General features: G+C 55.1%; 1 protein-coding gene across 10 annotated transcripts in view; it reads left to right on the forward strand.

Moving 5' to 3' along the window:
• The window catches only part of MEAK7 (MTOR associated protein, eak-7 homolog), a 57,104-nt gene that overhangs the window by 28,129 nt on the left and 7,431 nt on the right, over positions 1–21,544 (forward strand). For 5 of the 10 annotated variants that reach the window (XR_010408196.1, XR_010408195.1, XR_010408197.1 and 2 more), the window contains exons 4-10: positions 4,062–4,096; positions 6,152–6,329; positions 9,075–9,305; positions 9,635–9,779; positions 12,223–12,651; positions 15,347–15,465; positions 16,884–17,063. Coding sequence is in view for 7 of the 10 variants with exons in the window: in XM_064581192.1 (XP_064437262.1) it covers positions 4,062–4,096; positions 6,152–6,329; positions 9,075–9,305; positions 9,635–9,779; positions 12,223–12,651; positions 15,347–15,465; positions 16,884–17,063 (1,317 nt within the window). In the remaining 3 variants the exon portion in view is untranslated. Of the gene's footprint in view, positions 1–325; positions 468–909; positions 2,804–2,901; positions 3,377–4,061; positions 4,097–6,151; positions 6,330–9,074; positions 9,306–9,634; positions 9,780–12,222; positions 12,652–15,346; positions 15,466–16,883; positions 17,064–17,550; positions 20,449–21,544 lie in introns of those variants that run through there. The other 5 variants (XM_045890644.3, XM_045890647.3, XM_064581193.1 and 2 more) reach the window with 5 other exon arrangements.

The raw sequence follows: 21,544 nt of genomic DNA on the forward strand, positions 1-21,544 counted from the left end.
AGGGGTGTCACAGGAGAGCTGCCTGGGTCCGGATCCGCAGGAGCGTCCCCCAGCGGGTTACCCGCCTCTTCCCTCACTGTCTTCACTGGGCCCACGGCCCAGCGGCTCCTCTCGACCCCAGCCCGGACTCCCCCTCCCTCCCCAGGTGCTTCTCTCTTCCCCAGCCCGCTTCCAGCTCCTCCCCAGCCGCCCCCGCGGGAACCGCACCCCGCCCAGGCGCTCCTTCCGGCCTGCGGGCCCCGCCCCGGCCCCGCCTCCGTCCGCGCCGGCCCACGCCCCATGAGGTGCATGGCCATTGGCTGAGTTCCTTCTAGGGCTCGGCCCCCTCAGCTTCCACGTCTGCTATTGGGGCGGGTAGCTGCCCGTCAGCGCCCTCGCCTGGCAACGGGGGCGGGCTGCTTGAAGGGAAAATCCATGCGGGCGACCCGACTGGCCAGTTCCGGTGGGTGCTGGGGCGGTGGGCTGCGGTGAGCTGAGCGGGGGCGCTGGCCCAGTGGCCCAGAGGGAGCCGCCGATCCCGGGGAGGCGGGGGGGAATCGGGGGCGATGGCACCAGACCCGGGAGGGAACGGTGCCTGGAGTGGGCTTGGGCCCTGCCCCTCTGGCTGCCTGCTCCTCTGGGCCCCCAGGGTGGGAGAGGTGGGGGGCCCTCGGGGGACAGCTGCGAGGGAGCGAGGGTCTCCCCGTGTGGGCAGTCGGAGCACAAGATCACCCCGCATCTTCTGCCTTTCGCGTGGTCAAGATCAGAGGGTCCCCAGGGTTGCTGCCCGTTTTGGGGAGGGGCAGTGAGAGAGGCACATAGACGTGGGAAAAACTGGGGGCATCTGTGGGAGGAGCCCTCAGGGGGTTTATACTGGACTGTGGGTGGGGTTGGGGGGTGTTGTACTGACCACGTCTTACTTGTTTTGTCCCAAGAGAGTGGAGCTGGTGGCTAAACCTAGAACAGAGGGGAGAAAAACAAAACCACTCCCAGGCTAACACCCCTGCAGATGAGTCAGCGGGGCTCCCTGGAGGAAGGGAAGCCAGCCTGGGCAGAGCAGGACAGGTCCAGCACCTTCCGGCCCCCAGGGAGTCTGCCCCCGCCCCAGCTGACCCTTGGCAGAAGGGCTCCTGATGCTGGGATGTAAACAGGGCTTGAAGTCTGGATGTCCAGATGTGGTGGTTGAACTCTCAGCAGAAAGGGGGCACTGAGGGCCAGGTGACTGCTGTCAGGATAGTGGCCCCTTGGATGTTGGCAGGCCAGAGGGGAGAGCACCCCGAGGACAGGAGCCAGTTGGGGAGGCTGTGAGGACTGACGGAGCTATCCTAGGACGCCAGCCGGAACTGCAGCTCCGTTCTGCAGGAAAACTGTTGGCACTCCCCCAGCGCTGAGGGGGTTCCTTGTTTCCAAGCTGGGCTGCTTCCCTTGTTCCTGCGCAGGGATTCAAACTTGCCTTGCTTGGGCCCCTCTGTCTCCATCTCTGGACCCCAGAAAGCAGAATTAAATGCCCTGTGTTAACCTGATTTAATCGCTTCTACCTCATTACGGGCCTGGTGGTACTTTCCTCATTATACTAAAGTTGGAAAAGGCTTAGTAACTTGCGCGTAGTCCTCAAACCAACTAGTGTCAGAACTTGACCTCAGAGCTGCCTGTCTTTGCTTCCACCCTAAGGGCAGAGCCCAGGGTCTCTGTGCCGAGAGGCAAGCATTAAGGATCATTTGTGCACTTCAGTGCCCGCCCTTGAGCTCTGCCCCACTGCTCTGCATCTTGGAAAACCAGTTTGTCACCTTCAGCCCTACTAACATTTGGGGCCAGGTAACTTGTTGTGAGGGGGCTGTCCTGTACGGTGTAGGATAGTTAGCACCCCTGCTTTCTACCCACTGGACTCCAGGCATCACAACCAAGCCTCACTGCCGGATGTGCCCTGGGGAACAGAACGACCCCCAGTGGAGAACCCCTGATGCAAGGAGTCTTAAAGCAACATGGAGGTGCTTCCTCCTGAAAGAGAACTTGATATACGTAAACTTCCTGAAGGCTTAGGCCAGCGTAGGGTTGTTTTGTGCACAACTTGCCAGGAAAATGGGCTGTCCTCCGTAGGGAGGCACACCTGGGATGGTCCCAGGAGAAAGCTGTTGTCAGGGACGGGAAGAAAGTTCAGGGAGTTGTATTTGGGGAGGTGTAGGGGTGCATCGAGGGTCTTCATTTCTTCCCTAGAATTGATTGGAGAGACTTCGGGCAGGATCACCGTGACCGAGGCTGGGATGGACGAAGTGGGGGGTGGGGACACCTGCTGCAGTTGCTGTTCCTTCATCCTGCCCCTGCCCCTGTCCCTGTCCTGGGAGCTGTTGGCCATTGCGTCCCCTCCCGCCAGGAACAGTGGTGCGGGGCCCGGGGCCCTTCTCAAGCTGCTGTCCTCCCCGCCCTCCTGACTCTGGGCCTGTAGCTCCTGCCTGAGGCTTCTCTCCCCCTTCCCCTCCTGGATTGCTAGCATGCCTGTTCCTGGGCCTTTCCTGATGTCTCCTCCTGGTGCTGCCCTGTGCCCACCCCACTCTGATGGTCTGCACCTCCCCTGTCCGTGTGGGCGGCTCGCCCGTCCCTGCTCCTTCCCCGCAGCCATCGGGCCCCCAGGAGGGCTGGCCAGGCTGCTCTGTTTTCAGCCAACACTGGAGGAACCTGTTCTGGCAGGTCGGCGGAGGAGGTTGGGATGGGCAGGGGCGGACCAGGGGATCTTGCTCTGGAGCCTCTGGTTCCCCTCCCCACACCAGGCCTCAGTGATCGTGGTTTGCACCCCGGCCCCTTTGCGCACAGGGTCCCCACTGCCCAGGTGAGCCACCTGTGGGCACCTGAAGACCCAGCCGGAATGTGTCCTTCGGGACATTTTCGACTCTTGACTCCTGTGTTCTCACTTGGATCCCCACTGCCCCGGCTGCGCTTGTCTGTCTGCTTGTCTGTCTCTCCCCCGTGAACGGAATGTTCCTGCTCCTGCAGGCCGGTGCCCGCCTGAGGCTCTTCTGCTCTGTGACGGGGCCTGGCCCCGGGGGGACACGGAGTCCCTGATGGAGTAGATGCAGGATGGCCCGCGTGCTGGAGGAGGCGCGACCTGTGGCCCCTTAGGGGCACAGCCCCCACCTGCACTGTTCCCTCCTCTGGGACATGGAAACGTCTGACGAGTAGTCTTTTAGCTCCAGGTGTCCCCCTTAAAGAGACTGGCATCCCGCTGGTAGAGCGATTCCTTGACTTTGAGAGGGCGGAAGCTTTTTCAGGATTTGGGGAATTGGGAGGCAAGGCAGTCAGATGGGATCAGTGGTAAAGCGAGCCGGAGGCGGCTTGGCTGGACCTCCGTCCTCGCCGCTGGCTCTCCCTGGTGGCTTCTGCGCTAGCACATGGAATCGCACAGGTGGAGTCCCCGCTGTGGTTCGGGCCTGGTGGGGGTGTGGGATGCAGGGATGGGGGCGTGGGATGCAGGGATGGGGGCATCCTGGAGCCCATCCCTGGGTAGGGGACACGTCGTGGTGGTTGAGCGAGTGGCCCTAATCCAAGGGGCCCTTGAGTGCGGTAGGGGTTGGGAGCCAGTCCCGGTGGGGGGAGCACTTGGGCTCTTTCAGCACCCAGGCCAGGCCGGCCTGGAATTTGCATATGGGAGCCCAGCAGGCAGGTGGAGAAGGGGCTGGTGCACCTGACCAGCTGGCCCGGGACGCCATGGCGCTGTGCCTGCGTGCCCCAGGTGGCTCAGGTGCTAGGCAGGTGGTTGGAGGACAGAGTCTCTTGGGACTTTCAGGTTTGAGCAGGCAAGTCAGGCATGAACCTGGAGAGGTGTGTGGGGAGAGCGAGCAGAGTCAGGGATGGGGGGGCCTGTGCCCCATTTCAGTTAAGGCGACTGTCCGTTCTAGGAAGGTCAGGAACACCAAGCAGGCTTGGAACCCAGAGGCTATGTAGGGTGGTGGTGTGCAGAGGTGGACAGTGAGGGCCCTCTGAGCCAGATAGGGGACTAGATTTTGATGTCCCGAGTGGACCACATGCCTCCGTTAGAGTCCAGCTCTGACGTGATGCTGTGCTGACCTCTCAAATCCTTCCCCTCCCAGGTGCTGGCAAGACCTTCCTCCCTTCCAGCATTTCGGTAAGTCTCGGGCCTTCTCCGGTCACAAACCTTAAGGTTTTCTGGAAGTGAAAAAGGTGATCTTTGGCTAGAAGCCCCCATCTGAGAGTGAAATAGAATCACTAGGGTTGCATTTTTATACATTTACCATTTTCAGGACTTCAGCAGAATAACAAGATGAGGGGCCCAGGGAGGGTTGTGTGAAAACGATCAGGTGTTTTCTTGGCGGTCGGTTGGGCCGTGCCCCTGGAGGGGACCAGGCACCAGCTGACGCAGTCCCCACTGTGTCAGAGACCAGGAGAGCCTCGTGCAGGCTGGCCCTTGAGCCCAGGGCTGGAGGTTTTCCTTCTTGGCTGTCATGCTGCTGAGAAGCTTGAGGAGTGGAAGCATCTAGATCAGGTGGCTCGTGAGTGATAGCCCAAGCTGGCCTGTGTGAGCTCTCCTCTCCAGCTGCCTTTGCACGTGGGCCGAGGTCCGTGTCCGAGTCCCGGCCGGTGGCGTCCTCTGCAGGGCAGATGGGTCCCCTGCCAGGATGGAGATAGTAGCATCACGCAGGATGTGGAGAGATTGGAGCCCTTGTGCTTTGCTGCTGGGAATGGAAAATGGAACACCGTGGGGTGGCTCCTCGCAAATGAAACATTGGATTACCGTACGACCCAGTGCCTCTCGGTTCCCAGGTCTGTACCCCACAGTCTGAAAACAGGGACTCGAACAAGTCTGTGTGCTCTGTGTTCATAGCAGCACTATTCACAATACCCGGTAGGTAGAGACGGCCCAGCTGTCCAACAATGGATGAATGGGTAAACCCACCGTGGCTGGGCCATGGATGGGCCTCGAAAACCATATGCTGATGGGAAGAGACCAGACCCACAAGGCCACAGATCGTGTCGTTCCATGTACGGGACTGTCTGGAACAGGGACACCCACAGACACTGCACATGGGTGGCCCCAGGGGCTGGGGGATGGGGCGGGGAGTGACTGCCATGGACACGAGGTGTCCTTTGGGGGCAACAAAAATATTTCGGCTGGGTAGAGGTGGTGGTTGCACCACACTGTGAATGCACTAAATCCTGCTGAATGGTTGATTTTAAAGTGGTTAGTTTCACGTTAAGTGAATCTCCCCTTAGTAAGAAGGAAGAAAACTCGGGACTGTACCCCGTTTCCTCTTGGGGGATTGATCAGCCAAATCTTGGGGGGCCTGGGCTGGCCTGCCCTCCCCTTCTCGGCTCCCTGCCTTGACATGGCGGGAGGCTGTTCACTCCTGGGCTGGGGGAGAAGGTGTTTTTTCTCTCCAGCAGTTTCACCGACGCCAGCTTCCAGGGGAAGTCTAAGGACGGAAGGAATAAGCCACCGCACTTGGCCTCTTAAGAGATTTTTTTTTTTTTCTCTCTGCTTTTCTGTTTGACTCCCAGATATGATGGCACTCGACCCCTTTCTGTAATGGGGTCTGTGACAATGAACAAGGCCCCTGGGCCTTGGGGTGCCCGTGTCTGTGTCCCTTGAAGGTCACGGGCACCTTCTTAGCCCTTTGCTTGGACTAACACAGTGGTCACCACGACCTCTGTCAGAGAGCGTGCTGGTTGCCATTTCACGCAGGAGGATCTGGAGGCACGGAAGCTTCTGGAGCCCGCCCCAGCCCTCGTAGCTGCTAGGGGGCGGAGCCAGGATCACAGGGCAGAGCTGGCCCAGTCCCACGCTCGCTTCCTAGGTGGTATTTTCAAGATGTCGATTTTACTCAAATACGTGTGATCAGCCAGCCTTACAGACTTTTTTCAAGTTAGGTTTTGAAAACAAGAGTATTTCGATGAACATACTGATTTTTCTACCTTTTAGGTACATTAGTGTAGGAATTGTGTTTCCAAATAAAGAAATCCAGACTGCTTGGCAAGCACGCGTGTGCCTACAGAGACCCCGGGGCTCGGGGGCCGGTTTTCCCGCCAGATTTGCATTCACCCCCTGATGTAGCTCTGATGAGTTTGCAGCTAACTCAATATTGAGTAATTGACTATGTATCCTAACCAACATTTACTCTCTCTGAGCTCTCTAACTTGATCTCTACCTTGGTGTCTTCTGCAGAGAATTGTGCCGGATACGAGGAGAGATGGGGAACAGCAGAAGCCAGTCGGGGCAGAAGTTTTGCTCACAGTTTCTTCCTGAGGAGCAGGTGGAGATCGATAGACTCTTTGATGCTCTGTCGTCGGAAACGCACAGCTCCAGGACCTCGCCCCGATCCTTCTCTCTGAAGGCGCTAAAGGCAAGAGCCACGCGTGGCTTTCAGTGGGTGGTCTCACGCAGGTGCTGCGCGCTGTGGCCCTCGGGCCGGAAGCAGCTCTCCGTGGTGGTCCGACGCATGTTCGGCAGCACTGCCAAGTGCATTCTCTGGAAAAAGCAGGTGGTCTGGGGCGCCTGCGTGGCTCAGTTGGTTGGGCGGCTGCCTTCGGCTCGGGTCATGATCCTGGAGTCCCGGGATCGAGTCCCGCATCGGGCTCCCTGCTCGGCGGGGAGCCTGCTTCTCCCTCTGACCCTCCCCACTCTCATGTGCTCTCTGTCATTCTCACTCTCTCAAATGAATAAATAAATCTTTAAAAAAAAAAAAAAAAGGCAGGTGGTCTGCATCTTCCATGTTGCAGGCTGCGGGCTCTGTCTCAGCTGCTCTGCTCCGTCTCTGTAGTGCTGTGTTTTGGGGGACACTTCTACCTTGAGATCGACCAAAGGGGCCAGCCCTGCGTCCCATCTCTTAAACCTTTGTCTCCTGATTTCCCTCCGAGACCGGGTGACCGGCTGCCTTAGCGGGGTTTGTGGGTCCAGTAACCACAGCTTCAAGTGTACTTTGCCTTCAGATGTATTTGTGAGTGTTTGAAGTCTTAGGATTTTTCTGGTACTCCTAACAAAATAATGAAGTTTCACATTCAAGTTTTACCTGCCAAGGGGTTAAAATTGCCCGTTTCCTCATCTTTTCACCCTGTTCCATGGGGCTTTTTTTTTTTTTTTTTTAAAGATTTTATTTATTTATCTGAGACAGCACAAGCAGGGAGGAGGGTCAGAGGCAGAGAGAGAAGCAGACTCTCCGCCGAGCAGGGAGCCTGATGCGGGGCTTGATCCCAGGACCTGACCGAAGGCAGACGCTTAACTGACTGAGCCACCTAGGTGCCCCTCCATGGGGTTTTTTTTAACAGCATGTTTGAGTGCCCAGACAGCAAGACCGTGGCAAAGAGATCCCACCAGCCCATCTTCCTGGGTGATGGGGAAGGATTGCATCAGGGGAAGGCAATCTAGTAGTCTCCTCTTTAGTACGTGCAGAGTGGGAGCTGGTGGGGGCCTTGGGGATCCCCCAACATGCTCACTTCAAAGATGAGGGAGGTTATCGGGGTCACGGCTACGTGGGTGTGTGCATGCATGCGTGCACATGGGGGGTGTATATGGATCCCCACTAGACCCAGGCACCCACGAAGCCGAAGCAGGAGGACCAGCCAGACCGATGAAAGGCCTGAGTGCAGGGTGGGGAACAGTGTTCTGGTGTGTGTATCACAGCACGGAGGGCGAAAAGTTGGTCAGAAAACCCTGGTGACGGAAGGAAGTTTCTTCGGGGGAAGCAGCAGAGATTACTTTTTCAGGAGAACCTGGAAAACACTGACAGAGAGCCCCTGAATATCCGTGTTGTCCCAGACTCCAGACACAGGGAGCCGTTGGAAAGAACCCGGTTCTCAGAACCTGCTCGGAGGAAGCTCATGATTCAGTTTGTGATTTGCTGTTTCTATCCATCTTTTTATAAGCCCTGGAGCAAATCGCATTGCATGTTGGGAGTGAAAAAGGAAAACAGTATTTACATTATGTTATTGGCAAGACGTTAATTAAGGAGGAGATTTAAGGGGCACCTGGGTGGCTCAGTCGTCAAGCGTCTGCCTTCGGCTCAGGTCATGATCCCAGGGTCCTGGGATCGAGCCCCGCATCGGGCTCCCTGCTCCGCGGGAGGCCTGCTTCTCCCTCTCCCACTCCCCCTGCTTGTGTTCTCTCTCTCGCTGTGTCTCTGTCAAATAAATAGAATCTTTTTTTTTTAATATTTTATTTATTTGACAGAGAGACATAGCAAGAGCAGGAACACAAGCAGGGGGAGTGGCAGAGGGAGAAGCAGGCTTCCTGCCGAGCAGGGAGCCCGATGCGGGGCTCGATCCCAGGACCCTGGGATCATGACCTGAGCCGAAGGCAGACGCTTGACGACTGAGCCACCCAGGTGCCCCAATAAAATCTTAAAAAAAAAAAAAAATTTAAAATCCGGGCACCTGGGGTGGCTCAGTTGGTTGAGCGTCTGACTCTTGATTTTGGCTCAGGTCATGATCTCAGGGTCATGAGATCAAGCCCCGCATCAGGCCCCACAATCAGCGTAGAGTTTGCTTGAGATTCTCCCTCTGTCCCTTCCCCCATGCTCGCTTGCTCGCGCTCTATCTGTAAAATAAATATATCTAAAAAAAACCCAGAATTAGATTTAAAATTTAAATAAAACTTAAGTAAAAATGCATATTAAACACAAGAATTTGGATAGGAAGAGCTGGCTCGTCTCATAGGGGAGAACAGATAAGCTATGCACACACATACGTTCCACGTGTTAATAAATTCAGACCCACACATGGCAGCTGTTAGTGTAGAATGAAGAGGTGTTGAGCAGAGTGAAGAGCAGACAGTGACCAGAGGCAGGAATGACGTGGCCAATCTGGTGTGGTGGGGGACTGGAAAGTTTGGAGGGCAGGATGGGAACAGATTGTGGAAGAGTCTGATGGCCATGATGATCCACAAGCCAGGACACATCAGGCGTGTGCGTTTTGGGGTGATGTGATTCTCTTGGGTGGGGGAGAGAGGATACCTACGGGGTTTAGGAAGGTTGAGTGCTGGTGGAAGCATCTGGGAGTGGCAGTGGTTGGTCTTGGTCCCTGGTCCTTTTCCTGCGACCCTACCACGCGTAGCTCAACCCCATCCAGGCTTTTCTGCTGCTTGTTCCCAACAGAGCCACGTTGGAGAAGCTCTTCCCCCAGAGATGGTCACCAGACTCTATGACGGCATGCGGAGGGTTGACCTGACAGGGAAGGCCACGAAGCCCAGCGACAGCGTCTCCCAGGAACAGTTCACCGTGTCCATGTACCACTTGCTGAAGGGAAACTCCGAGGAGAAGAGTCTTGTGATCCTGAAAATGATTTCTGCCACAGAATGTCCTGTGAAAGCAAGAGAAGTCCAGAAGGTAGAGAGGCCACGAGGCCGTTTGCAGCCATGCCAAGCAGCCTCGGGGGTCCTAAGGTGGGGACTTAGCTCGATCGCGCAGCTGGTGGAGGCACATGGAGATGTCCCCCTCAGGGACCCTAGACCACATCACTGGTGACGTCAGGACTCCTGGACACAGGCCTTGGTGAAATAGAGCTTGAACACCTACCTAAGTAATGTAATCTCTTCCCATGTTGTGACCCATTGTAGTCGGCATTGAAAAGATAAAGCGTCCTTCCCTGTATTGATACGATGTAGGTTGTGGGTCATGGTGGAAATGTGACGAATGGTAAAACTGTGGTCTTTCAGTTTACAGAGGATCTGGTTGGCTCTGTGGTTCACGTGCTCACCTACAGACAGGAGCTGAGAGGCTGGACCCAGAAGAGAGGCCCGGGGCCCCCCTCCAGGGTGCAGGTGCTGGCCACCCAGCTCTTCTCCGAGATGGACCTTCGAGGCAAGTGCCCTGCGTGCTCACCCACTGAGCCCTTGACACATAGACTGGTACCACGCGGTCTGGGTGACTGTCGTTTTGTAGCGAAGTTTTGAAATCCGTACACGTGAGTCCTCCCAGTTTGCTCTGATTATCGTATTGGTTGGCCATGAAACATGCCTCGTGATAAATTTATTATTATTTTTTTATTTTTGTTTTATTTATTTATTCATGAGAGTGAGAGAGAGAGAGAGAGAGAGAGTCAGTGGCAGAGGGAGAAGCAGGCTCCCAAGAAGCAGGGAGCCCGATGCGGGACTCGATCCCAGGACCCTGGGATCGTGACCTGAGCCGAAGGCAGCCGCTTAACCATCTGAGCCACCCAGGCGCCCCGCCTCGTGATAAATTTAAAAGGACTGAAATCATACAAAGTATGATTCTTCAACGACAGTGGAAAGAAATTACAAATCAGTAAGGAGGCATTTGGGAAATTCACAAATATGCAGAAATTAATTGTTTCTAGTATTTTTTTAATACTTATTCTACAAGATCATTAGTGATGTCCCCAGTTACGTTTTTTTTTTTTTTTAAGCTTTTATTTATTTGAGAGAGACAGAGAGTACCAGTAGGGGGAGGGGCAGAGGCAGAGGGAGAAGCAGACGCCCCAGTGAGCTTTTCCCAGGACCCTGAGATCATGACCCGAGCCAAAGGCAGATGCCAATGGATTGAGCTGCCCAGGCACCCCCTGCCCACTTTCATTTCTGATTTTAGTCATTTGAGGCTTTTTATTTTCTTGATCTGTCTAGCTGAAGGTCTGTCAGATTTTGGTGGATGTTTTCAGAGAGCCAGCTTTTGATATAGTTGGGTTTCTGTCTCTTCATTCCTCTCTACTCTAGTCTTTATTTATTTATTTATTTATTTATTTATTTATTTATTTATTTGCGAGAGAGAGAATGAGAGAGAGCAGGAGAGGGAGAAGCAGACTCCCCGCCGAGCAGGGAGCCCGATGCGGGACTCGATCCCGAGACTTCAGGATCATGACCTGAGCCGAAGGCAGTCGCTTAACCAACTGAGCCACCCAGGCGCCCTCTACTCTAGTCTTTTCTTTCTGGTTGCTTCACATTTAGTCTGGTCTACTTTCTCTAGTTTTCTAAGGTTGAAGGTTAGGTTATTGATTTGAGATCTCTCTTCTTTTTCAATATAGGCATTTACAGCTATACATTTATCTCTAAGCACTGCTTTAGCTGCATCCCATAAGCTTTGGTGTGTTGTGTGTATGTGTGTTCAGCCCTCTCAGTATCTTCTAACTTGTGATTCCTCTTTTGGTCTGTTGGTTACTTAGATGTGTGTTACTTGACTTCTACATGTTTGTGAATTTCCCAAATCGCCTCCTGTTGTTGATTTATAATTTCTTTCCATTGTGGTTGAAGAACATACTTTGTATGATTTTAGTCCTTTAAAATTTACTGAGGCATGCTTCATGCACCAATGTACGATCTATTCCGGAGAATAGTTCCATGTGCCCTTGAGAATAATGTGTATTCTACTATCATTGGATGAGAAACCATATACATTTGAATTTACTTGGGATTTAAAAATACCTGTGGTGAATCTCTTTGCAAAGTAGATTTGTTTTTATAAAAGCATTATTTTATTATAAAGCTGGATTTTAAAATGCAGTTTGGAAAATAGGTCCTATTTCAAAAATCAAGTGGTGAATTTGGAACTTGGACAGGAGAATAACGTAATACATGTAAAATACCAGTACTCGGCCTTCCGGTATCACCACCATATCACCTCCATTCTCGGTGGGTAAGAGAGAAAACAAGACTGTGGGGTCAAGCATAATTCCTTGTTAATGATACCCGTTCTTCCCAGATAACTGGCGGTGGGCGTGTCCCGTAAGTTACAGCCCCCACCCTGACTTGCCTGGAGGGTGTCATGCTTCTAGGGCCTTCCGAAATGGCTGTGTTGGGTGGAAGCCCCTCGAAGAGTGTTTTTTGGCGTGGCTCTCTCGGGAACATCTGCAGAGGGCTTCAGGGCTGGGCGCAGGGGTGAGCCTTGGCTGTGTCCTGGGCACCTCATGTGCAGCTTGCAGAGGAGAGAAAAGATGGGTATGGACATCGAATTGTTCAGATCAGTGCAGGCGCCAATCAAGCCACGTGTGAAATGTTAAATACTCCAGTAGCCACATGAAAAGAGCAAAAAGGAACAGGGGAATTATTTCTAAGATGTCCAAAGTACACTTGAACATCGGTAATCAATGTAAAAAGGGAGGGAGATCTTACACTTGCTTTTTCACACCGGCTTTTTGGAATCGGGTGTTTTATACTTCCTGCACGGCTCAGTCCAGACCAGCCACATGTCAGGCCCTCAGAAGCCACACGTGGCTCCCACTTTGGGCTGCACAGGTGCCGGGAATGGATGTCAGGTAACGTGGCCACACGGCTTGGGTCTGTCCCTCCCCTAGGTGGCGAGAAGCTTCCAGGGCCTCAGCAGCTGGACTGTGAGTGTGACCGAGCCACCATCGAGGACTGGGTGTTCAGGACCCCCCACGTGGCCACGTTTCTGAGCGTGGTCATCCACAGAGGCTTCCTCCTCCTGCGCTCCTCCCTCGACCTGGCCACCCTGGTCCCCGAGCGTCACGTTGACCCGGAGAGGGTGTTCGAGAGCATCCTGGACGTCCTGTCGGTCATCTACGTCAACTCCCACCTGCGCAGGGAGCAGCAGGGCCGTTGGCGCCTGCTCTTCTCGTCCGAGCTCCACGGGCACAGCTTCTCGCAGCTCTGCGGCCGCATCACCCACCGGGGCCCCTGTGTACTGCTGGTGGAGGATCGCGACGGCCAGGTGTTCGGCGGGTTTGCCTCCTGCTCCTGGGAGGTCAGGCCTCAGTTTCAAGGTGAGCCTGGGTCCCCTGCCCCACACGCGGTCACACGGTGCTCCTGGAGAGTTCCGTCTCGTGGCTCCTGCCTGGGGACCCCTGAGCCGACCGAGGGCGTGCGTGTCCAGAGCCTTTCGTCCGGCTCCTCCGACTGCTTCTCAGGACATGGTCGGTAGGACAGTAGGAGGAGATGCTGCTCTGTGTGGTCTAGCGCTTCCTGAGTTTCTTTTGTGATTCTGGCAACGGAGGAAGGGACACAGGACAGGTATGCCAACTCTGGGTCTCAGGCGAGGAGGCGGGGGCTTGGCGTTATTAAATCACATGGGGTCCAGGCCACGGGGGCGGCTGGGCTGTGGTGCCTCTGCTGGTCCAGTCCGATGGATGGATCTTCTCGCAGGCCGCCCCCCATCCCTGGACAGCCCCATTCTCCGCTGGTGCATCTGCTCTGCAGGGTCTGCCTTTCCCTTCTGCCCTGGTCACCCGGTCTTGTGTTTTTTTGTTGCAATTGGATCACTCATTGTGTGGCTTTCAATGCACTGGATGAAAGTCTCAGAAGTAAATTCTTGCCCTTCATTAAAGAAATGTGCTCTAATCAACATTTTTCTTTTTAAAGATTTTATTTATTTATTTGACAGAGCGAGAGAGCACAAGCAGGGGGGCATTAGAGGGAGAGGGAGAAGCAGGCTTCCCGCGGAGCAGGGAGCCCGATGCGGGGCTCCATCCCAGGACCCTGGGATCGTGACCTGAGCTGACGGCAGGTGCTTAATCATCTGAGCCACCCAGGCACCCCTGATCAACATTTTTCAAGGGTCCTTTATCTCCTGGGCAGTGGGCTGTTCTCGGACTCAGAGCTGCACCTGCCTTCACCGGTCTGACGTCCCCGTAGGTGCCTCGGCGTGTGGCCCTGGCTGCCCGAGCCCGTGTCTTCAGTGAGTCTTCCCAGCGGTGAAATGGGGGGGCCTTTCCCAGAGGCTCTGAGACCCGATGCAGCCCCGCCCTCACACCCAGGAGCTAGATGGTTAATATCCTTCCTGTCCGGGTCCCTAGATGCGACAGACCAATGCCACATGGTCCTCCGGGACAGGGACCGCGAGTCTGAATGGGAGGGTCCTCTCGCATCCCCCCACCTTCTCTCATGCTGATCCCTCTACGTTGCTGTGGGGACCTCCTAATCAGGCCCTTGGTTTCCATCTTGTCCTCCAGTCCATTTGCCACATCCCAGCACGTCTGACCCTTGAATGCTGCCTGCAGGAGGCGCATCTCCTGTGCGCAGCCTCACGACCCACGCCTGTGTCCCGGGGCTCCGTGCTCGGTCTCCTCAGACTACCTGCAGGCTGGGCTCCCTCTCATTCCCAGACTTGGCGCATGCTGCGCTTTCTCTCCTCCCGACCCGTTTGCATGACCAGCTCCTTGTGGGGACTCAGCCCAAGGTCCCCTCCTCCAGGAAGCCTTCCCAGACCTGGGAGGGCCATGTGTGCCCCGTGTGTCCTCTGTCATACTGCACACCTCTGCACACCTTCTCTCTATGAGGTGGGGTTCTGCCTGCCGGGAGGCCGCGTCCAGGTGCAGAGTTGACATTACGAGGGAGATCATAGTAGCCACGGGGTGGGGGATGGGAATCATGAGCAGAATCCCTGAGATCCTGTTGTTTCTAGGGTTTAGTTTTCTCCAAGGTTTCAGAATATGTCAGATCTTTAATCCAGGAGCTGCTACTAGCTTTTCCCCCACTGTGTCCGGGATCCCCAAGTCCACCCACATGTTGGGGACTCCCTAGGAGGACCTGCAGGACTCAGGGTACAGTCACCCTCGTGGCCACGATTAATTATAGCAAGAGGATGTGGATAAGATCGGCAGAGGGAGAGGCACCAGCTTCCAGAGCCCTCTCCCAGGGGTTCACACGGGACGCACTCGATTCCCCAGCAGGGTTGTCTACCAGCGATGCCCGTTAGGGGCTCAGCACCTGGGTTTTCCTGGGTGCTGGCTACAAGAGCACCCAAACCCCAGAGTCCGGGAGGAAAGCAGGTGTTCTGCATCAACCACACTGTTTGCACAGGGAGCCCCACTTGCCATTTCTGGGAGTGGGGGACCCTCCCCGAATCCACGGTCCCAGACGCCAGCCCAGGGGCCTTTCTGGGGGCCGCAGTCTCAACCCTGCTGCGTTTGCTCACTTCTGCACCCCCACCTTCCTTGTCACAGTGTCTGGGGGGATGAATGGGGGAATGAGCTGCTGTCTTCAGGGTTGGAGGCTGTGCTTTAGGGTACAGAGAATCCCAACAGGTGACCTCCTGCTTCTCCCAGCTCCTCTGGTATTAACTCCACGTTGGCTCCGCTGGTCTTAGTGTTAGATTAAGAAGCAGGATTAGGCTCCCCGAAGAACAGTGGAAAAACAGTGGCAGGTTTTCAAACTTGAGTCCATGCTGTCCTGAGACATGAGCGGAATTCCAGCAGAGGGCAGCCTCGCATCACAGACGCGGTCCTGTTCAGCGCCTTCCAGTCTGTTTGTCCTGGAAGCCGTCCTAACCTTGCAGACGTGAGGTGATGTAGCACCAGGGAGTCCCTTGAGGTTTACCGTTTGTGCGGTGGAAAGACCCACGGCTTTGGGCTGAGCAGCAAGGGGCTCGCTTTCTCTGGGCCCCTGGTCCTTCAGAATTGTGCGAAATGGTGCTGTGTGGGATCGTTGATGTGAGCTTGTCCCCACTCTGGTCACTTCCAGGGGATGACACATGCTTCCTGTTCTCCATCTCCCCTCGCATGGCCGTGTACACCTCCACGGGTTACAACGACCACTACATGTACCTGAATCACGGGCAGCAGACCATCCCAAACGGACTGGTAAGGACTTAAGGAGAGCAGGGGCTGTCCCACCTGTGTGATGTCCTTCCTGCCACGGGGTCCGTCCCGACGTGCCCAGGCTGACACTTCCCTGCAAGTCAGGACAGAATTCTCTCCTGCAAGGTCGGGCTCGGTTGAGGCGTGTCCATGGTTTGTGTGCAAACGGTGGATTTGCCAGTTTTCCTGGGGTCACCTGGTTGGGCTGTGGCCTTTGTGGCTGGAGATGAGCTGGGAGAGGGGCACGCCAGATCTGGGCTCCCTGGACCCATCCGGAGTTGTCCCCGCGTGACTCCTAAAACCGGGGCTCTCGTCAGGGTGAGTGCACCTGTTGTCTGCTCCGTCTGCAGCCTGGAGACTCAGCTATGGGGGCAAGAGGACGAGGATGCAGGCGAAGGGGGGTGGGGGCCAGGGCCAAGGGGAGGAGCTGGGTTGGGTGTCCCCACATGTGCACCCCCCACCCCGCACCTGTGAGCCTGCTTACTCTGGGTGAAACATGGGTCTCCTGCCAGCACCCCAGCCGATTCCTTTGCTGCTTAACACAGAGCACCTTTTGGGAAATTCCAGCTCTGTGCTTGCAGAGCTGAGGAGCCCAAGAAGGCTGGTCCAGCTTGTCAGGTTGGAGAGGGCCCCAGTGCTCCTTCCCGGGCTCACCGTAAGGCTCCCGTGGGGCCCCCTGAGGACCCCGGACACCTCCCAGAAAGGACAGTTGGGTGGCCTCAGGAGCAGCACCCGGTAGGTCCTCAGGAATCGCCAGTAATCAGCCCAAGAGAGAAGCTGCCCTGAGAGTCGGCATTTTCTGCTCTGGCCTCTCGCTCAACCTCAGTCCCCGGGCCGCCAGGGGCCCGAGAAGGCAGTGGTAGGGGGGCGTCGGGGAAGGTCATCCGGAGGCTGAACGGTGGTTTTGTCTTGCTGGCCACAGGTTAGTGTGACGGCGGAGCGATGGATGGTGGAGAGATTGGGTGTGAGTCACCCCCAGGTCTGCGTCCTGTTGGTTGTCCCTGCGGTTGGCCCCACGCAGGAAGTGACTGCTGGCTGAGTAGCACCCTGTCTGGGGGCCCAGTCGCAGGTTTTCCAGTGTCAGGATCGGTGCCGACCTCTCCCCTCTTGGTTGAATGCTTTGGGTCTCTGGGCCCTGGCCTGAATCCTTTTTTTTGGTCTTCTGCCGTCACCTACGCTCCCAGCCAGTGTAGCCCTGGGAGAAGGAGCCGCGGGGTGGGCGTCTGGACACCTCGGTTATTTTAGTAGCTTGGGATGGGATGTTTAAATTGCAGCCCTCTGTATGTTTCCAGTTTTAAAAAAAGGGAAGAAAACTGTATCCACCTCTTACCGGCCCCCCTGTCAGCCTGGTTCTTGAGGCTGATTCAGGCTCGGAGGGTCTGGCAGCTCTGACTGAGGAGGCCCTGCTCTTGCCCCCGCAGGGCATGGGAGGACAGCACAATTACTTCGGGCTGTGGATCGATGTGGATTTCGGGAAAGGACACAGCAAGGCCAAGCCCAAGTGCACCACATACAACAGCCCTCAGCTGTCGGCCCGGGAGAACTTTGGCTTTGAGAAGATGGAGGTGTGGGCAGTGGGAGACGCCTCAGGGTCGCAGCAGGTGAGCGGCGGGGGGCACTGCTCCACTCTCCAGGCTACCCTTTTGCTGCTCCGTCTGGAGGTAGTTTATCCTAAACTTGGTCCCAGCAGCTGCTGCTGGACAGAGAGATGCTGGTGGGTGCACAGCAGGGCTGGGAGTCCTGTCGGGGTCCGTGGGGTTTCGTAGAGTGGACCCTCCTGGAGGCAGGGCCCTGCGCAAGGTGGGAAGCTGCTGGGTATGTGGCCTGTCTACCAGATGAGGAAGGTCCAGGCTTCCTTCTTGTCCCGTGGTTCTGCAATGAGCCATTCTTGGGCCCTCTGCACCCCAAGAGCTCCCAACGATGGCATCCCGGGGTCGGGGGTACTTCCGTGAGAGTGCTGGAGCCCCCACAGTGTTTTCCTTGTGGCAAAAGTAGGGGTCCTACTGTCATGAGCTTGGGACCGGCAGGACGTCCCTGCTTGTTCTTGGCTGTGAGGGAGGCGCTCATGTCCCTTCCCTTCTTCCCAAGGCCAAGAGCAGCAAAAGCATCCTGGATGTGGACCCCGAGGCCCAGGCCCTGCTGGAAATCAGTGGGCGGAGTCGCCACAGCGAAGGGCTCCGGGACGTCCCGGAGGATGAATGAGGAGGTGCCCCCGAGGTCGGGCCTTCCTAGAGCTGGATGCTGGCCCCCTGGACAGAGCGCAGCCTGCGGAGCCCTCCCCATCTCACTGTGTTCAACACAGGGCTGCACTGCGCATGTCCAGGTGGTCCAGGGCATGCTGAATCAGAACACAGTAAAATTCCTTTGATGTTATGTATGGATTGGTGGGTGCATCTCGCAGAAATCCCGAGTGTCCGTTAGCAACTTAATCCTTATATGCTCTTTATTTCTTGTCAATGGAATCCGAAGACACGGGCAGGACCTCTACCCGAGTTAGTGCCTGATGGGCACGTGCATTCCTGCCGTGCAGGGTGGGGCTCTGCCTGCTGGGGGTCACCTGGCCCCTGCTCAAGCCATTGCAGTTAAAAACATGCCTCGATGTTGCATTCCAGCTGATAAAGGGCAGAGGCATTGCGATGTCTCAGTGCCTTTTGGGAGAAGCTTCCTACGACCTGAAATTTCTGTATTTATAAAAAAGCATAAACAGTGAGAGAGCAGGTGTCCCCGTGGGGGTAGGGTCCTCCATAGGTGTTTGTAATAAGGTTCCTCCCCCACCTTTCTCAGCTGCTTTTAAATGAGTCTGTGCCACGGTCTACGGAGGTTCCAGGTGGTTCTCTTACTAACCTGAATGTGGGGAATTCGGAAGCTCTGAGACACCCCGTGGCATGAATTAGTGGTGCGTAACTTGACCGTACTGTCCTGGGTTCCTGACCCTGGCACCACCTCCTCAGTGTCTCCCTCCGGCCCAGTAGCCCCCAAAGGGGTGACGGGTCATTTGACAGCAGGGACTCACTTGAAATGGACTCGAGTGACCCCGGCATGCTGACTGATGACCTGGGTGGGTGTCTGAGGCCGGGCAGGAGAATCTAAGCCTAGATTCTAAGTGAGAATCTAAGTCCCTCCTTCACGGACGGAGCCGTGGGCTCGGCTTGGAGACCTACACCTCCTTCTTGGGTCTTTTGCTGTAAACTTGGACCTTCTGCACATCTGACGAGAATGGGACCTTTTACTATAGAACATACCTGCTTATAAGCCATAGTGAGCCGAGCCGTTTGCATTTTGCAGGTGCTGCATTTTCTCCCAGGAGGCTCCCCCAACTTGGCACTTAGCAGTGCCCCTGACTGAGCAGAAGGCCTTGCAAATGCGCTTTTAAAAAGAAAAGTGCGTGCCCAGACAGTATGCAGAGGGGCAGCAGACTGATGCGCACAGACGTAGTCATGATGGATTTTCCTCCTAAAAAGCCAGTTTTTAATAAGCTGCTTGGGGAACATCGTGTGATCTCCCCAACCGATGGGATAGCAGATAGGGGAGGTGAGGCTCCTCAGATCCTTACCATAAATCCAGAGCGTTAGGTCGGTCCTGCACCTTCCATCTGTTCTGGAATTTCTTTAAAACAACTGAATACCTCACTAATGTCAGGCCTGTTGGTATTTGTACCTTAAGTCCCATTGCGCTTCCTCTGCTCAGGGCTGTCAGAGAGGCTTGGATTTTGTTTGTGGGCGCACTCGGCCTTGTGCCTCTTCTCATCAGAGGGCAGGTGACAGGCGGGGACCCGTTTCCCAGGACGGCACGCTCAGACAGGGAAAGGCGGGTGCCCAGCCCAGGCGCTTGGCCACCTGGGGGGTGCAGCCCTGCCAGTGGGCTTCTCTCGCTGTGAGGTTCTCCACACACAAACCTGTCGAGGGTGTGGCCACGGCGAAGGCCACCATACCTGGCCACCCTCCCTCCGCCCAGGCCTGGGAAACACGCGGTGCTGGTTTTAACAGTGAAGAGGTGGTGGTTCTTTGCAACAGAAATAAGAATTCAGGGCTAGTGGTTTTTCTGTGAATGAAGACCAGTCAGGGCCCCGGAAGGTGCCGGAAGGAAGAGGTGAAGGGATGGGGTCCATGATGCAAACAGGGCTACCGTTACTCCCCCCACCCCCCCATGCTGTCTTTATTAAAACAATGGCCATAGGTGGACATGGTAAAAAAGGTTGAACTATGAAGGATGTAACTTGAAAGGTGAATCTTCCTGCAGCCGTTTTCCTTCCCAAAAGGCAGAGCCACTCAGGAGAAAACCGCTTAGGTCTCCGGCCGGGGGGACCCATTGCACGCCCAGCAGAGTTGTGCGTGCCAAGCTGGTGCGTGCCCCGCTTGTTCTCGGTGGAGGTAGCTTCAGAGCGACCCATCTGTCTCCCTCTCTGACGTCGCGGACCGTGCCGTGCCCCGGGATGCGGACGCCCCGTCGTTGCTGGTGCCCAGGCCCCGCGGCCGGGGACCGTGTGTCTGCGGCTGGTCGCTGCCGGGGCCCCGCTCCCGCATGTGTGTCTCGGTGTGCGTTTTGTCCGGAAGAATGAACTCGCAGAAGCTGAATTGTTGGATCAAAAGGTGCTTCTTAATTTAGATGCTGACAAATGAGCAAACCTCTTGAGTTCGGCTGATGCTCCTGACGTCCCTCCGTGCCCGCGGGCCGTGTATATACTGACACTCCGATACAGCTTAGTTTTTGGGGACCTGGTGTCTTCTCTGAGTGACAGTGAAGGGCTTCAGTTTTCAAACGCCGTCTGTGTCCTACGCTTCACCTGGTTTTCTGGGACGTGGGTTTTCTTCTTGCTGATTTGCAGGAGTGCTTTTTCGAATGAAGCAATTGTTTGCTAAGTATTTTTTCCAGTTTGTTTGGCTTTATGTTCCTATGTGTAAATTATGCATTTTGTCCTTTTTTTTACCAGCATATCCTCTTAAGGCTTCTGAGATTTGTAGTTTGTTTAGAAAGTTTTTTTTCCCCACTCTGTGATTAAAAAAAAATTGTGTTTTCTTCTGCTCTGCTTTCCATTTTTCCTTCTAAATTTTTGATCCATTCACAATGTAATTTAAAATGTACCTCTATCTTGCCCCAAAATGAATTCCAGTATCTTTTATATTTAATGGTATGTTTCTTTCCCACTGACTTAAAGTACTACTTTCTTGGGGCGCCTGCATGGCTCAGTCGGTTAAGCCTCTGACTCTTGATTTTGGCTCAGGTCATGATCTCAGGGTCGTGAGATCGAGCCCCATGTCAGGGCATGTGTTGGGCATGGACCCTGCTTGGGATTTTCTCTCTCTCCCCGCCTGCCCTTTCCCCACCACCCCCAAAGAAGGGGAGGGGAGGGAGTAGAGGACCACTTTCTCAACCCCTGCATTTCTGTATGAACTTCAGTCTCTGCCTCATGTTTTAAAGGGGTCAAAGCTATTCACCGATGACTTCTCTGTTTTGGAAATTTCCTTCCTATGCTTGCCTGTTTGTTTTCTCTGACCTTGGGGAACCCTTCTAAAAAGTTTGATGGTTGCATTTTGGAGATAGCCTTACACGTGGACCAGCGTAGGCGGAACTGACACCTGGCAGAGGTGGCTTTCTCCCGCCCCCGAGGACGGGAACATCTACGTGTGCCACCTAGATTTCATTACTGCTGGTACTGGACGTGGACTTTTTTCCCTGATGACTGATTGAACATAGGAAGGTTTTTAAGTTCTTCTACCTAGTTTTGTACCCAGCTACCTTGCTGAATTCTTTGATCGGGGGGTTTTCAACCTTGGGTTTGTGTCAGAATCTTCTAGAAGGCGTGCTGAAGGGCAGGTGGCAGGGCTCCACCCCCAGAGTTTCTGACTCCTTAGGCTGGGGAGGGAGCTGAGAGTGGACATTTCTAATGAATCTCCAGGTCCGGTGCTGCTGGTTTTTGCCTCCCGTGATTTCTTCTTTTTCCCTGCAGCCTAACAGCTGTAACTGATACCTACAATGTGTTGAGTGCACTTCCTATGATTGTGTACCTGGAGATGGGGATAGCTTCCCTCCTCTCACAATTTCTAGACCTTTTCTTTCTCTTGATTGATTGTATCAGCAAATA

Source organism: Mirounga angustirostris, unplaced genomic scaffold (assembly GCF_029215605.1).
Source record: "Mirounga angustirostris isolate CCGP_5_RB_7025 unplaced genomic scaffold, mMirAng1.0.hap1 SCAF_16, whole genome shotgun sequence".
NCBI lineage: Eukaryota > Metazoa > Chordata > Mammalia > Carnivora > Phocidae > Mirounga > Mirounga angustirostris.